This window comes from Tiliqua scincoides, chromosome 2 (assembly GCF_035046505.1).
Source record: "Tiliqua scincoides isolate rTilSci1 chromosome 2, rTilSci1.hap2, whole genome shotgun sequence".
NCBI classification, from domain to species: domain Eukaryota; kingdom Metazoa; phylum Chordata; class Lepidosauria; order Squamata; family Scincidae; genus Tiliqua; species Tiliqua scincoides.
Window position 1 is genome coordinate 268,679,650 of NC_089822.1, and position 14,704 is coordinate 268,694,353.

At 50.8% G+C, this 14,704-nt stretch overlaps 1 protein-coding gene across 4 annotated transcripts in view; it reads right to left on the reverse strand.

Moving 5' to 3' along the window:
* Positions 1–2,634: 2,634 nt before the first annotated feature.
* The window catches only part of LOC136640426 (zinc finger protein 135-like), a 24,461-nt gene continuing 12,391 nt past the window's right edge, over positions 2,635–14,704 (reverse strand). For 3 of the 4 annotated variants that reach the window (XM_066615559.1, XM_066615558.1, XM_066615557.1), the window contains 2 exons: positions 13,648–13,774; positions 2,635–6,149 (listed from right to left, as the gene is read on the reverse strand). In XM_066615559.1, the coding sequence (XP_066471656.1) occupies positions 4,783–6,149; positions 13,648–13,774 (1,494 nt within the window). In that variant the 3' untranslated portion in view covers positions 2,635–4,782. The remainder of the gene's footprint in view (positions 6,150–13,647; positions 13,775–14,704) is intronic. The other variant, XM_066615560.1, reaches the window with a different exon arrangement.

A 14,704-nucleotide genomic window follows, 5' to 3' on the forward strand; every position in this document is an offset into this window, starting at 1 on the left:
GAGGGGGTGGAGGTGGGGGAGCCACTGGGAAACCCGGTTTTCTCCCTTAGGCAACCTGTCCTGCCTCGCAGGGCTGTTATGTAGACAGAAGGAGTGGGGGTGGGGGAGCCACTGGGAAACCCGGTTTTCTCCCTTAGGCAGCCTGTCCTGCCTCGCAGGGCTGTTGTGAAGACAGAGGGGGTGGAAGTGGGGGAGCCACTGGGAAACCCGGTTTTCTCCCTTAGGCAGCCTGTCCTGCCTCGCAGGGCTGTTGTGAAGACAGAGGGGGTGGAAGTGGGGGAGCACTGGGAAACCCGGTTTTCTCCCTTGGGCAGCCTGTCCTGCTTCGCAGGGCTGTTGTGAAGACAGAGGGGGTGGAGGTGGGGGAGCCACTGAGAAACCCAGTTTTCTCTCTTAGGCAGCCTGTCCTGCCTCGCAGGGCTGTTGTGAAGACAGAGGGGGTAGAGGTGGGGGAGCCACTGAGAAACCCAGTTTTCTCTCTTAGGCAGCCTGTCCTACCTCGCAGTGCTGTTCTGAAGATAGAAGGGGTGGAAGGAGCCACTGGTAAATCCAGCTTTCTCTCTTGTGCAGCCTGTCCTAACTCACAGGGCTGTTGTGAGGATAGGGGGTGGAGGAAGCCACTGGAAAACCTTTTTCTCCCTTGGGCAGCCTGTCCTACCTTGCAGGGCTGTTGTGAAGTTAGAGAGGATGGATGGGTGGAGCCATGTAAGGCTGCAGACCTATCCACACTTACCTGGAAGTAAGCCCTATCACTACAGTGTGACTTACTTCTGAGTAGACCTGCCTAGGAGTGGGCTGTGAGTCACTGGGAAGACCTTGGAGGTCACACGCAGGGCCGGCCCATCCACAAGGCCAACTGAGCAGTTGCCTTAGGCGCTTCTGTGCCCACCTGGCTGCCTTCTCGGCCATTTCCTGGCTGGACACACAGAGCTGTTTTCATGTGATTTGTGCTGCTGGCTTCTCCAAGAGAACCAAAGCTGGTCAGTTGGGGCCAAAGCCGATCAAAGGTGTCACCAAGGCCGCCTGGAAGGGCGACAAAGGAACACCCACACAGTATACCTGCTCTTCAATCGGGACTACACCCCCACCCAGAACAGGTATCACCAACCCAGGCAGGGGGCACCTCATCTAACAGCACCTCTGTCTTGTCTGCATCGAGTTTGGTGTGAGGAATTTATCGGGGTGTGTGTGTGACAAGGGTGGGCAGAATAGGGGCGCGGGAGGGCGGCCAGGCTTCCCAGTGCAGAGCCCGGCTCTGGATGCGGGCACCTGGACAGCCCAATGCGCTCCTCGGTCCTCTGCGACCTTTCCAGTCATCGCAGAAACGGAGCATCCTCGTATTAGGCTCACACTAGAAAGGTCCTGAGTGCACCCACATCCTTCTCCCCCCAGCTGTGTCCTCGGTCCCCCCCTTCATGCTCAGTAGATCCACACGCCAAGAGCCACTGGAGCAGGCCAGCTTCCTCCCACATTGGTCACCGTGTGGAGGGGTGTCACTGATGCTTCTGGCAGCCCCCAGCACCTCAGGGAGGCAGTGGGTTCAGGTGAGACAGGAAAACAGAAGGTCCCAGGTCACGTCTGGAGGCCCTCCTTTGGCTCCTGGGCCCCCTTTTTGACCCTGGCCCAGGTACAAGTTACCCCCCTCATCCACCCCATGGACCCTGTCCTCTACTGCCATAAGAACGTAAGAACAGCCCCAGTGGATCAGGCCATAGGCTGGACTGGATGGGCCTATGGCCTGATCCAGTGGGGCTGTTCTTATGGCAGTAGTGGCGCTAGAGGTGGTGCAAAGCAGTGAGCAAGCAGGCCCTGCCCAATTCCATTCTGTGCACACCTCTGTTTTGCTTCAGCAGCCTGCAATGGCTCGGGAGGGAAGGGGCCGCCTGCACCCCACAGTGAGGCTCCCTGCAAAACTCAGTGCTTTGCACCTCCACTGCTCCAAGCCGAGTCATATTCCTGTCCCACTTGGTGTATTTCCTGGAGCCAGTGGCTGATGCTCGGAGGGCACAAAGAGACCCTTTGCTGGGTAGGCAGGGGTGCTACTGACTGTCAATGAGTACGGGGGTGGAATGCACTATTCCCTCTAACTCCCCCCCCACTGCGCAGGACAGCGTCAACACAAGGAATAGAATGCTCATACACACATGCTCACACATGCTCATACACACAAATGCTCACCAGCACACATGAATGCTCGCTTGCAAACACTGCATGGTCTGTTAACAAGGGTGCTCTGTGTGAGTCAGACATATGCAAGTCTAAGGACTTTCCCCATTGGTCAGAGGACACATACCTCTGGGGCTCGTACCAGTGGTGTAGGTAGAGGGGGTGTACCTCCATTTTGCTTCCACTGCCCAGAATGGCTCTGGGGGAGGGGCCCCTTGCAAAACTGAAGGGGGAGGTGAGGCTCCCTGCAAAACTGAAGTGTGTTGCACCCCATCTAGCTACGCCACTGGCTGGCACAAGGACAGGCGGAAGGAACAGTCAGCAACTCCAAGGCCAGGCTACTCCAGCAGACGTGGCTTATTAAAAGAACAGAAGACAGTAGCATCTGCAGAGCAAGGAGATGTGACAATCCACTGGACGCCTCGAACCAGGTACCAGGCAGACCAAGGGTTAAAATATAACCAGTTTTATTGAAGTTTAAACAAAAAGGATTTTTAAAAATAGCAAAAAAAAACAAGGTAACATGAAAAAGGTGAGACGCAAAGGGTTAGTGCTGCTGTTTTCAAACTCTCAGGGAGTTTGAATCCCGCAGTAAGTCTTTGCGGGGGCAGGGGGAGGCGGCAGGGGGATCCCCAGGATCGCGTCACTCAGGGGGCTGCAGGGACTGAGGTGCACCTTCCAGTCCCTGCAGCAGCCATCCCTGGGTGTGGGGAGCTGGGCCCGAGCGCCTGCAGGGGTCCCCAGGTCAGGGAACGTGAGAGATCGCGCTCTGCCTCAGCAAAACCGGAAGCAGAGCACGATCTCTCCACACTCACTTGCCCTGACCTGAGCTCTGCAGGCATTCACGCCCGGCTCCCCACACCCAGGGACGGCTGCTGCACAGACTGGAGGGTGCACCCCAGTCCCTGCAGCCCCGTCTGAAGGAAAAGCGGAGCAATCACGCTCCACTTCCAGTTTAGTGGAGCAGGGTGCGATCACCCCACTTTCACTTTCCCTGACCTGGGGAGCCCTGCCGTAGGTTGCGCAGGGCTCCCCGCACCCCCTGCAGCCCCCCTGAGCAGCGCAATCCTGGGGACCGCTGCCTCCTGGATGCCCCCGGCCCCTTAAGGGGAAAGTGTAATGGAAGATCAGAAGATCATCAGGTGGATGATGTGGTGTTGACAGCAATTCCATGTTTTGACAGCTCTGGGAAGGGCAGGGCTGGCTCCACAGCTGTAATTAATCAAGGCCAATGGGACTCTGATGGACACCTGAGCTTCATTTGACCTTGATGGGACTTTGAATGGACATGGATTCATGGACTGAAGAGATGGCTCAGCTGAGCCTAACTTGGACTTCTCACAGCTGAGCTGAATTTGGACTAAACAAGGGGCTGCAGGATAAAAGGCAGCTTCAGAAGGCACAAAGAGCTAGGCAAGCAGGATGCTGACCCAGCTGGAAGCAGGACACTGACCCAGTCAGAAGCTGGACCCTAACCCAGGACTAAGAGCGGGACCCTGACCCAGAACTCTGCTGGAGGACACAGAAGAGAGGAATGCTAGGACCCTGCTGGAGGAGACACTCTGCTGGAGAGAACACTGCTGGAGAGGAGGAACTCTACTGCAGAAGACTGGACTGTGTTTTAGAGATTGGATTGGACTTGGACTGGAGGCTTTGGACCTTTAACCACTGAGTTAAGTGGAGTTTTGGGGAGGGAAAGCCTCTGGACAAGAGGACTTGCAGGGAGTGTCTGTGTTTATAGCAATAAATTTGGTTAGTTGCTATAGATAAGGAGTTCTGTGTTCATTCCATTGCACACCACAGCTGTTGTTTCTTGGAAAAGGAGGGTGTTAATTAGCCAAAAAGCAGGCATTAGAAGGGAGTTGGAATATTTGGCAGAACAGAAAGGGACCAGGACCCTCAGGCTGGGGCGTCGCAACACCCATTTGAATACCAATGGGTTAGTGGTTGATCTAGCATGAGGTGACATTACCACTAATGGCCAGCATTTGGAGCACCACCTAATCTGTTACCCTGGGAATGGCAAAAGAGGCAATATCAAATTGAATATTAAGAACAGAATTCTTAAGGGGTCAGTGGCGGGCCTGGTGGGGTGCAGGGGGGGCAAAAGCCCCAGGTGCGTTGCCTGCTGCATTTCACCACTACCACATCCGCCAACTGTGCCACCATGCCTACCTGTTGGAAGCCGTTCTATGGAGAGGCAAAGCCCCGCATGGTGCTGCAAAGTGCGCAAAAATTCTCCTGAGGTTTCTAGCATGCTCTGAACATGCTCGGGCTGCTACCTTACAGGGCTGTTGTTGAAGATAGATTGGGGAAATGGAGCAGGTGAGGGGGTGGAGGGATCAGGTTCGCCTGTGGGGGCAAGCAGGTTTGGCAGTGGGTCCCCAGTCTCATACACTATGGGGTTGTGATACAAAAAAGGTTGAAGACCACTGGCTTATGGCTTTTTACAAAATGAACAGATGAGGGCTGCAAGTTCTTGCCCCCAGCAGCTAAATGTACAAAAGCTGCTGGTGAGTTAAACTTGCCCAGAACATGGGACAATAGACAAAAAATAAAAACAGGGAAACTCAGGAAGTCATCACAGAGCTACCCAAAACTCCACAGTTTGGACATTCAAAGTGTTTCTCTCCTGTGACTTCTTTGATGATAAGTAAAACTTGACTTCTGACCAAACCTTTTTCCACACTCAGAGCATTTATATGGTTTTTCCCCAGTATGGATTCTGCTATGGTGTATAAGCTGAGTGCTATCAATGAAGCTTTTTCCACATTCAAAGCATTTGTATGGCTTATATCCCGCATGAATTTTCTCATGTGTACGAAGGGCTGAGCTCTGATTGAAGCTCCATCCACACTCCAAACATTTATAGGGCTTCTCCCCTGTGTGGATTCTTTGATGTGGACGGAGTGCTCCTTTATTAGCAAAGCCTTTTCCACACTCCAAGCATTTGTATGGTTTCTCTCCAGTATGGATTATGTTATGTACTTTCAGGTGTGAGCTTTGACTGAAGCCTTTTCCACATTCCAAGCATTTATAGGGTTTCTCTCCTGTGTGAGTTCTTTTGTGTGAAATAAGGTGCGAGGCCTGACTGAAGCTCTTTCCACACTCCAGGCACGGATATGGTTTCTTTCCTGTGTGGGTTCTTATATGTGAAGTAAGGCTTGAGCTGTGACGGAAGCTTCTTCCACACTCCAAGCACTGATGCGGTTTCTCCCCTGTGTGAGTTTTCTGGTGTGAAGTAAGGCTTGTGCTATGACTGAAACACTTTCCACACTCCAAGCACTGATATGGTTTCTCCCCTGTGTGAGTTTTCTGGTGTGAAGTAAGGCTTGAGCTATGACTGAAACACTTTCCACATTCAAAACACTGATACGGTTTCTCCCCTGTGTGAGTTTTCTGGTGTGAAGTCAACCTGGCCCTCCTCCTGAAGCTCTTTCCACATTCCAAGCATGTGTAAGATGTCTGTGCTGTGTGCATTTTCTGTTGTATCTCCAGGCTTGATTTGCTACTGAAGGTCACAGGGCACTTCTTCCTTTTCTTTTTCCTTTCAGAGGGGAAGTCATGCAGCTCTTCTTCCAGAGAACCTTCCAGTTTACTAACCCTGCTCTCTGCTTGGTTTTGCTCCTGCCCTTTTGATCCAGCCTGTTTCCCAGCATTCTTCCCTGTGGGAGTTCTTTCAGGTTCACTAAGGTCTGTGTCCTGACTGAAGCTCATTCCACACTGCAGGCATTTATAAGGTTTCTCCCCAGTGAGGATTCTGCTGTCCACCTTTGAATTATCACAGAAAAATTTCTCACACACAGGACATTCTTCCATCCTTGATTGAGATTGCTTGCCTGGGATTTCAAACGGGTCTGCTTGGTTTCCCTCCTGCCTCCGCAATTCCTCTTGATCCTCAAAGGTCTCTTCCACCGCTTCATGCATGGTTGTTTCTGGTGACATCCCAGCTGCTTTTTCGTAATCCTCATCCTGTCGATCACCTGTTGGAATTAAAAGGGGATGCTGATCAGGGTTTATAATTGAAAAACTGAGCCTCTCATCGATGACCAAACTAAAGGAGCTCTTGTAGAGACTTCAGACAAATGTGGCTGCTTCCACCATTTCAACCTTGTTCCTTATTGGATGAAGCCTATATTGTTGGCAGTGTGGACCATTTGATCTTACCATTGGAACGTAAGAAGAGACTGGCTGGATCAGGTCAAGGTCCCATCTAGTCCAGCTTCCTGTGAGTCAGTGGTCATAAGAACATAAGAACAGCCCCACTGGATCAGGCCATAGGCCCATCTAGTCCAGCTTCCTGGATCTCACAGTGGCCCACCAAATGCACCAGGGAGCACACCAGATAACAAGAGACCTGCATCCTGGTGCCCTCCCTTGCATCTGGCCTTCTGACATAACCCATTTCTAAAATCAGGAGGTTGCGCATACACATCATGGCTTGTAACCCATAATGGATTTTTCCTCCAGAAACTTGTCCAATCCCCTTTTAAAGGCGTCTAGGCTAGACACCAGCACCACATCCTGTGGCAAGGAGTTCCACAGACCGACCACACGCTGAGTAAAGAAATATTTTCTTTTGTCTGTCCTAACCCGCCCAACACTCAATTTTATTGGGATGTCCCCTGGTTCTGGTATTATGTGAGAGTGTAAAGAGCATCTCCCTATCCACTCTGTCCATCCCCTGCATAATTTTGTATGTCTCAATCATGTCCCCCCTCAGGCATCTCTTTTCTAGGCTGAAGATGCAAATGGGAGCACCCAAGACAATGAGAGACCTGTATCCTGTTCCGCTCCCTTGCATCTGCAGACGCATGTGGCCTCTGGGAACCAAGTGCCTCGGGAACTAAGTGCCAGGTAAGGCACAAGAGTTTAGCATCTGGGCGAGGAGAAGGCAAGGAGACCTCTGAGTTTTGGAGAAGGAGAGGAGGAGGAGCAGGAGGAGGAGGTAAGTGTACTCATTCTAACGCTTTGTCTTTCTAACTCCCTGTCTTCTAACCTTAACCTTACCTTTAAAGCAACCTTAAATCAAAATTGAAAGTTAGCACCTAAGGGAGGTACATAGGGCTACTCTGAGCAGGAGCAGAGTCCTACTCGTGAGTAAGAGCAGAGTCCTACTCGTGAGTAAGAGCCCAAGGGTCAGGCATTTAAATCAAAGTTGAAAGTTAGCTGCACCTAAGGTAGCACTTAATCGAAGGAAGGGAAGAGGATAAAGTGGAAAGCAGGTTTTTCTACTTGTTTAAATTAAACCTATACTTAACCCAGGTTAAACCTAATCTAAGTTAGAACATAACCTAAACAGGTCAGTAAATTGGGACACAGGATCTGGAGAGCAATAAATAATTAAACAAACCCAAATAAAAACTAGCTTGAGGTTACAAAAACAGTCCAGCCTAAGAGAACAGAACTAGGAGGGAAAGGACCTAGGAAGGGCCAATTCCCAACCCATTAAGAGCCCCATTAGCCTAATCCAAGCAGTCCATTCAGGAGCCTGCAGAGTAGGTCACGCCCATCAGCAGCCATTTGCCTTCCTGAGCTTTTGTAAACTCACCTGGGAAGGCCAGCCCCCTTTCAATCAGGAAGGAAGGAGGGGGGAGGAGCCAGCCAGGAGTATAAAGCTAGGCAGGCCATCGCGTGAGGCTCTCTGCAGACGCATGTGGCCTCTGGGAACCCAGTGCCTCGGGAACTAAGTGCCAGGTAAGGCACAAGAGTTTAGCATCTGGGCGAGTTCAGCAGCAGGGTGAGGAGGCCAGGGCCCCAGACACTGCCCTTCCTCTTCCCTAGAGAAAAGGGCTGCTATCCAGTGTACCCTAAATAAAAGTGTACAAAGGACCCCTAAATAAAACAACAACAACAACAAAAAAGCTATGCAGTCAGACAGCCAGCAGCAGGGTGGGGGCTATCCAGTGTTCTGCATCGAGTGCCACATGTATGATTATATGTCTCTGGGGCATAAGTCATGGGTGTGTCCTCGGTGCAAGGAGCTCCAGGCTCTCAGGGAACGCGTCCGCTCCCTTGAAGCCTTGGTGGCCGACCTGGAGAAGCGCAGGCAGCCAGAGGAGGACCGTGGGGAGACTTCTGGGGACGATCAGGCTTCGTCCCAACCTCAGGCGTGCAGCTCCTCGGCTGCCCGGGTGGGAAGTCTCGGGACTGGAGGACGTCATCCTGGAGAGGAGGGAAACAATCCCCTAGGGGGGATCCCTTCTCCAGGGGATGGGCCCGTATCCGAGCGCACTCGGGATACTCCTCGGCGGGAGGGGGGTCGGGGGCTTCTTGTAGTGGGGGATTCGATTATTAGAAACATAGAGAGGGGGGTTTGCGACGGATGTGAGGACCGCATGGTGATTTGCCTGCCTGGTGCGAAGGTTGCGGACATCACTTCTCGTCTAGACAGGCTAGTAGACAGTGCTGGGGGAGAGGTAGCGGCTGTGGTGCATGTCGGCACCAACGATGTGGGCAAGTGTAGCCGGGAGGTCCTGGAGGCCAAATTTAGGCTTTTAGGCAGGAAGCTGAAAGCCAGGACCTCAAAGGTAGCGTTCTCTGAAGTGCTACCTGTTCCACGCGCAGGGCCAGCTAGGCAGGCGGAGATCAGGGGTCTCAATGCGTGGATGAGACGGTGGTGTAGGGAGGAGGGGTTTAGATTCGTTAGGCACTGGGGAACGTTTTGGGACAAGCGGGGCCTGTACAAGAGGGACGGGCTCCATTTGAACCAGAATGGAACCAGACTGCTGGTGCATAACATTAAAAAGGTGGCAGAGCAGCTTTTAAACTGATCCCTGGGGGAAGGCCGACAGGAGCCGAGGGGCATCCGGTTCGGGACTCCTCATCCCTATGGGATGAGGATGGGGAGGTTAGAGAACAAGACAAAGGCAGGGTAGGAGAAGAAATTGGGAAAGGTAGGGTGATGGGATGTGATAGACAGTTTGGCACAATGAGAGGATGCGGGGACAAAGGAGTGAATAAGCAGCCCATCCTGGGGCATTCCGTGTATAAATGCTTTTATGCGAATGCCTGAAGTCTACGAGCAAAGGTGGGAGAACTGGAATGTCTGGTGACAAGGGAAAATATTGACATAGTGGGCATAACGGAAACCTGGTGGAATGCGGAGAATCAGTGGGATACCGCAATCCCGGGCTATAAACTCTACAGGAGGGACAGGCGGGGCGTGTTGGAGGTGGGGTGGCCCTTTATGTTAAGGAAGGGATAGAATCCAGCAAAGTAGAGATTGAAGGTGGGTCCGACTCCACCGTAGAATCTCTGTGGGTTAAATTACCAGGCTTGTGCAGCGATGTAATACTGGGGGCGTGCTATCGTCCTCCAGACCAGAAATCTGATGGGGACCTTGAAATGAGGAAACAGATCAGGGAGGTGACAAGGAGGGACAGGGTTGTAATCATGGGGGACTTCAATTATCCTCATATTGACTGGGTCAATTTGTGTTCTGGTCACGATAAGGAAACCGGATTTCTTGACGTGCTAAATGACTGTGGCTTAGATCAGCTAGTCACGGAGCTCACCAGAGGACAGGTGACTCTGGATTTAATTTTGTGCGGTACGCAGGACCTGGTTAGAGATGTAAACGTTACTGAGCCATTGGGGAACAGTGATCATGCTGCGATCCGTTTTGGCGTGCACGTTGGGGGAAGAATACCAGGCAAATCTCTAACAAAAACCCTTGACTTCCGACGGGCGGACTTCCCTCAAATGAGGAGGCTGGTTAGAAGGTTGAAAGGGAGGGTAAAAAGAGTCCAGTCTCTCCAGAGTACATGGAGGCTGCTTAAAACAACAGTAATAGAGGCCCAGCAGAGGTGTATACCGCAAAGAAAGAAGGGTTCCACTAAATCCAGGAGAGTGCCCGCATGGCTAACCAGCCAAGTTAGAGAGGCTGTGAAGGGCAAGGAAGCCTCCTTCCGTAAATGGAAGTCTTGCCCTAATGAAGAGAATAAAAAGGAACAAACTGTGGCAAAAGAAATGTAAGAAGTTGATATGGGAGGCCAAGCGAGACTATGAGGAACGCATGGCCAGCAACATTAAGGGGAATAATAAAAGCTTCTTCAAATATGTTAGAAGCAGGAAACCCGCCAGAGAAGCGGTTGGCCCTCTGGATGGTGAGGGAGGGAAAGGGGAGATAAAAGGAGACTTAGAGATGGCAGAGAAATTAAATGAGTTCTTTGCATCTGTCTTCACGGCAGAAGACCTTGGGCAGATACCGCTGCCCGAACGGCCCCTCCTAACCGAGGAGTTAAGTCAGATAGAGGTTAAAAGAGAAGATGTTTCAGACCTCATTGATAAATTAAAGATCAATAAGTCACCAGGCCCTGATGGCATACACCCAAGGGTTATTAAGGAATTGAAGAATGAAGTTGCAGATCTCTTGACTAAGGTATGCAACTTGTCCCTCAAAACGGCCACAGTGCCAGAAGATTGGAGGATAGCAAATGTCACGCCTATTTTTAAAAAGGAAAAGAGGGGGGACCCGGGAAACTATAGGCCAGTCAGCCTAACATCCATACCGGGTAAGATGGTGGAATGCCTCATCAAAGATAGGATTTCAAAACACATAGACGAACAGGCCTTGCTGAGGGAGAGTCAGCATGGCTTCTGTAAGGGTAAGTCTTGCCTCACAAACCTTATAGAATTCTTTGAAAAGGTCAACAGGCATGTGGATGTGGGAGAACCCGTGGACATTATATATCTGGACTTTCAGAAGGCGTTTGACACGGTCCCTCACCAAAGGCTACTGAAAAAACTCCACAGTCAGGGAATTAGAGGACAGGTCCTCTCGTGGATTGAGAACTGGTTGGAGGCCAGGAAGCAGAGAGTGGGTGTCAATGGGCAATTTTCACAATGGAGAGAGGTGAAAAGCGGTGTGCCCCAAGGATCTGTCCTGGGACCGGTGCTTTTCAACCTCTTCATAAATGACCTGGAGACAGGGTTGAGCAGTGAAGTGGCTAAGTTTGCAGACGACACCAAACTTTTCCGAGTGGTAAAGACCAGAAGTGATTGTGAGGAGCTCCAGAAGGATCTCTCCAGACTGGCAGAATGGGCAGCAAAATGGCAGATGCGCTTCAAGGTCAGTAAGTGTAAAGTCATGCACATTGGGGCAAAAAATCAAAACTTTAGATATAGGCTGTTTATGCCAATAAAGGTCTACTGAACTGAACTGATATAGGCTGATGGGTTCTGAGCTGTCTGTGACAGATCAGGAGAGAGATCTTGGGGTGGTGGTGGACAGGTCGATGAAAGTGTCGACCCAATGTGCGGCGGCAGTGAAGAAGGCCAATTCTATGCTTGGGATCATTAGGAAGGGTATTGAGAACAAAACGGTTAGTATTATAATGCCGTTGTACAAATCGATGGTAAGGCCACACCTGGAGTATTGTGTCCAGTTCTGGTCGCCGCATCTCAAAAAAGACATAGTGGAAATGGAAAAGGTGCAAAAGAGAGCGACTAAGATGATTACGGGGCTGGGGCACCTTCCTTATGAGGAAAGGCTACGGCGTTTGGGCCTCTTCAGCCTAGAAAAGAGACGCTTGAGGGGGGGCATGATTGAGACATACAAAATTATGCAGGGGATGGACAGAGTGGATAGGGAGATGCTCTTTACACTCTCACATAATACCAGAACCAGGGGACATCCACTAAAATTGAGTGTTGGGCGGGTTAGGACAGACAAAAGAAAATATTTCTTTACTCAGCGTGTGGTCGGTCTGTGGAACTCCTTGCCACAGGATGTGGTGCTGGCGTCTAGCCTAGACGCCTTTAAAAGGGGATTGGACGAGTTTCTGGAGGAAAAATCCATTATGGGGTACAAGCCATGATGTGTATGCGCAACCTCCTGATTTTAGGAATGGGTTAAGTCAGAATGCCAGATGTAGGGGAGAGCACCAGGATGAGGTCTCTTGTTATCTGGTGTGCTCCCTGGGGCATTTGGTGGGCCGCTGTGAGATACAGGAAGCTGGACTAGATGGGCCTATGGCCTGATCCAGTGGGGCTGTTCTTATGTTCTTATCTGGCACTCAAGGATAGGCTACTTCTAAATCCCAGAAGTTGCATATAGTCATGGCTTGTCACCTGTGATGGGCTTTTCCTCCATCAATCTGCCCAACCCATTTTGAAAGCCCACCTCACTGCTTATCCTTGTCTCCAGGTCATTTATGAATGGGTTAAAAAGCACCAGTCCCAGGACAGATCCTTGGGGCACACCGCTTTTCACCTCTCTCCATTGTGAAAATTGCCCATTGACACCCACTCTCTGCTTCCTGGTCCTCAACCAGTTCCCAATCCATGAGAGGACCTGCCCTCTAATTCCCTGATTGTGGAGTTTCCTCAGCAGCCTTTGGTGAGGGGCCTTTGGTGAAGGTGTCCAACACCTTCTGAAAATCCAGGTATATTATATCAACAGATTCCATATTCTGTAAAGGGGTGGAATAGCAGCAGTGGGGACCCCCCCCTTATTCTATCCCCCTTCCACTCCATCTTCCCCAGTTCACACAGGTTTGTACCAGTGAAAGGTTCCAGTACCTCTGGGACTGTCCTGCTCCTGTACGATACAGCACCCACTTGGGTGCTGTGACCACATTGGCAATTAAGGGAAATACAGGATTGGGGCCTAAGAGCCCAATGCTATGCATGTCTACTCAGAAGTAAGTTCCATTAGGGGCAATGTGGACAGGATTGGGCTGTCCACATTGACCCAAGAAAGTGTGGACAGGATTGGGCTGTAAGTTTTTTCTTCTGAAACAGGTTTTTGTCTCATAGGGAAATGCTGTCTCCTCTGTCTGGCTGCCAGTTATTTTGTACCTGTATCTGCTGCCCCTTCTCCCTTTTTGGTTGTTTTAGCTCTAGGCATTTCTTTCATTCTTGAGGTTTCATGGAAAGCAGGATGTGTACTTTGAAAAATAAATATGTATTGACATCATGTCCCTGCGATTCAACCTGGCATGTCAAAGGCCGAAGTCATTGGCGCAGCTGGGAGTCTCCACTCTTCATCCCTTTAAGGAAGCAGCCAGGAGTTTTGGGGGAGGTTCTGACATGGGACTTCCCCCCAATATGGTTTTCATGTTTTAGGAGCAAGAAGAGGAGTGGGAAACCTGTGGCCCTCAGGTCACATGTGGCTGCCCTTTGTGTATTTCTCCACAAATCCCACTGATCTCTGTGGTCTTTCCCTCTTGTGATGTCACTCCAGCTTCTTGAAGTCTCTTCCAGGTTCTGTGCTCTGTTACTAGGGCAACTGTCTGTAGTAATGAATAGTCTGTTCTTCTTGCCCTGCTGGTTCCATTACTACAGAGAGTTACCCTAGAAACAGAGCCCCAGAACTTGGAAAGTGTTTTAGTGATTTTCAACCACTGTAGGCCACACTCCCACAGCACGCCCGCATAACTTTTGTGGCACGCCAGTTGAAAATCACTGACAAGAAGCCAAGAAAAGAGTAAGTATTATCTTCTATTATCTATCAACAAAGAGCATAGGGGTGCTTACCTAGAGAGGATGCAGACTCATAATTTGTCATCATAACATCCTCATAGAGAGCTCTTTGGCCTGGATTCAGCAAAGCCCATTCCGCTTCTGAGAAAAACACAGCCACCTCCCTGAAGGACACCACGTTCTGAAAGAAGGGAAAAAATCACTCACTCTTTCTCTGGAAGCTTCATATTGGCCTGTGTATAGCTACAAGTGCTTCTGCACACTCTCTCTTTTCGTGGGTGAGAGAGAGAGAGAGAGTGCGCACACAAGAACAGGGAAGTAACCCAGCACAAACTGATTTCTGACTGGTAATTTTTTTTTTCCTGTTGAAGGATGACTTTTCACTCTCATCCACCCTTATGTTTCTTCTAAGGACTTCTTTCAACCACTGGCCAGCTTTCATACAGTGGGATCAAATGCTACTATAAAAGCTCATGTTTTGGTCATTTGGGGGAGACCCCACCCACTCTGTGCCTAGGGCTTGAGCTCCTGTCATGTGGTTGGCCCACTAGACAGTGAAGGAGAAAAAGGAGATCTAAAAGGGAGACAGCAGAGAAATTAATCTGTCTTCATGGCGGAAGACCTTGGGCAGATACTGCTGCCTGAACGCCCCCTCCTGACTAAGGAATTAAGGGCACAATCCAGTCTTGCACTGGAACAGGCAAGCCAGGAGGCTTGTGCTGTATCCAGCACGAGATAAGCACCGCAGTGGTTCAGCTAAGGGGAAACTTTTCTCCTTACCCCCCCCCCCCCGGTTATCCACTGCAGTCCCTATGGGTCTCCTCGGAACGGAGCATCCTGAAACCGCTCCATGCTGCTAGGGGAACAGGGCGAAGATCTGGCATAGCAGCTGTATCCCAGTCCCACCTCCTGCTCCCCGCCCATCCCCGGAGCTACCCACCGCCTGCCCAGGAACGCTTCCCTCCCGCCTCCTCTCCGCCTCTTCCCTGCCCACCCCAGAGCCTTGCATCAGCTGAGTTTGGCCAATGCAAGGCTCAGTCCCTCCATCAGCATGGAGGCTGACTTCAGTCCATATGATATCAAAATTGCACCGCATCGTCCCAGGTTTAAA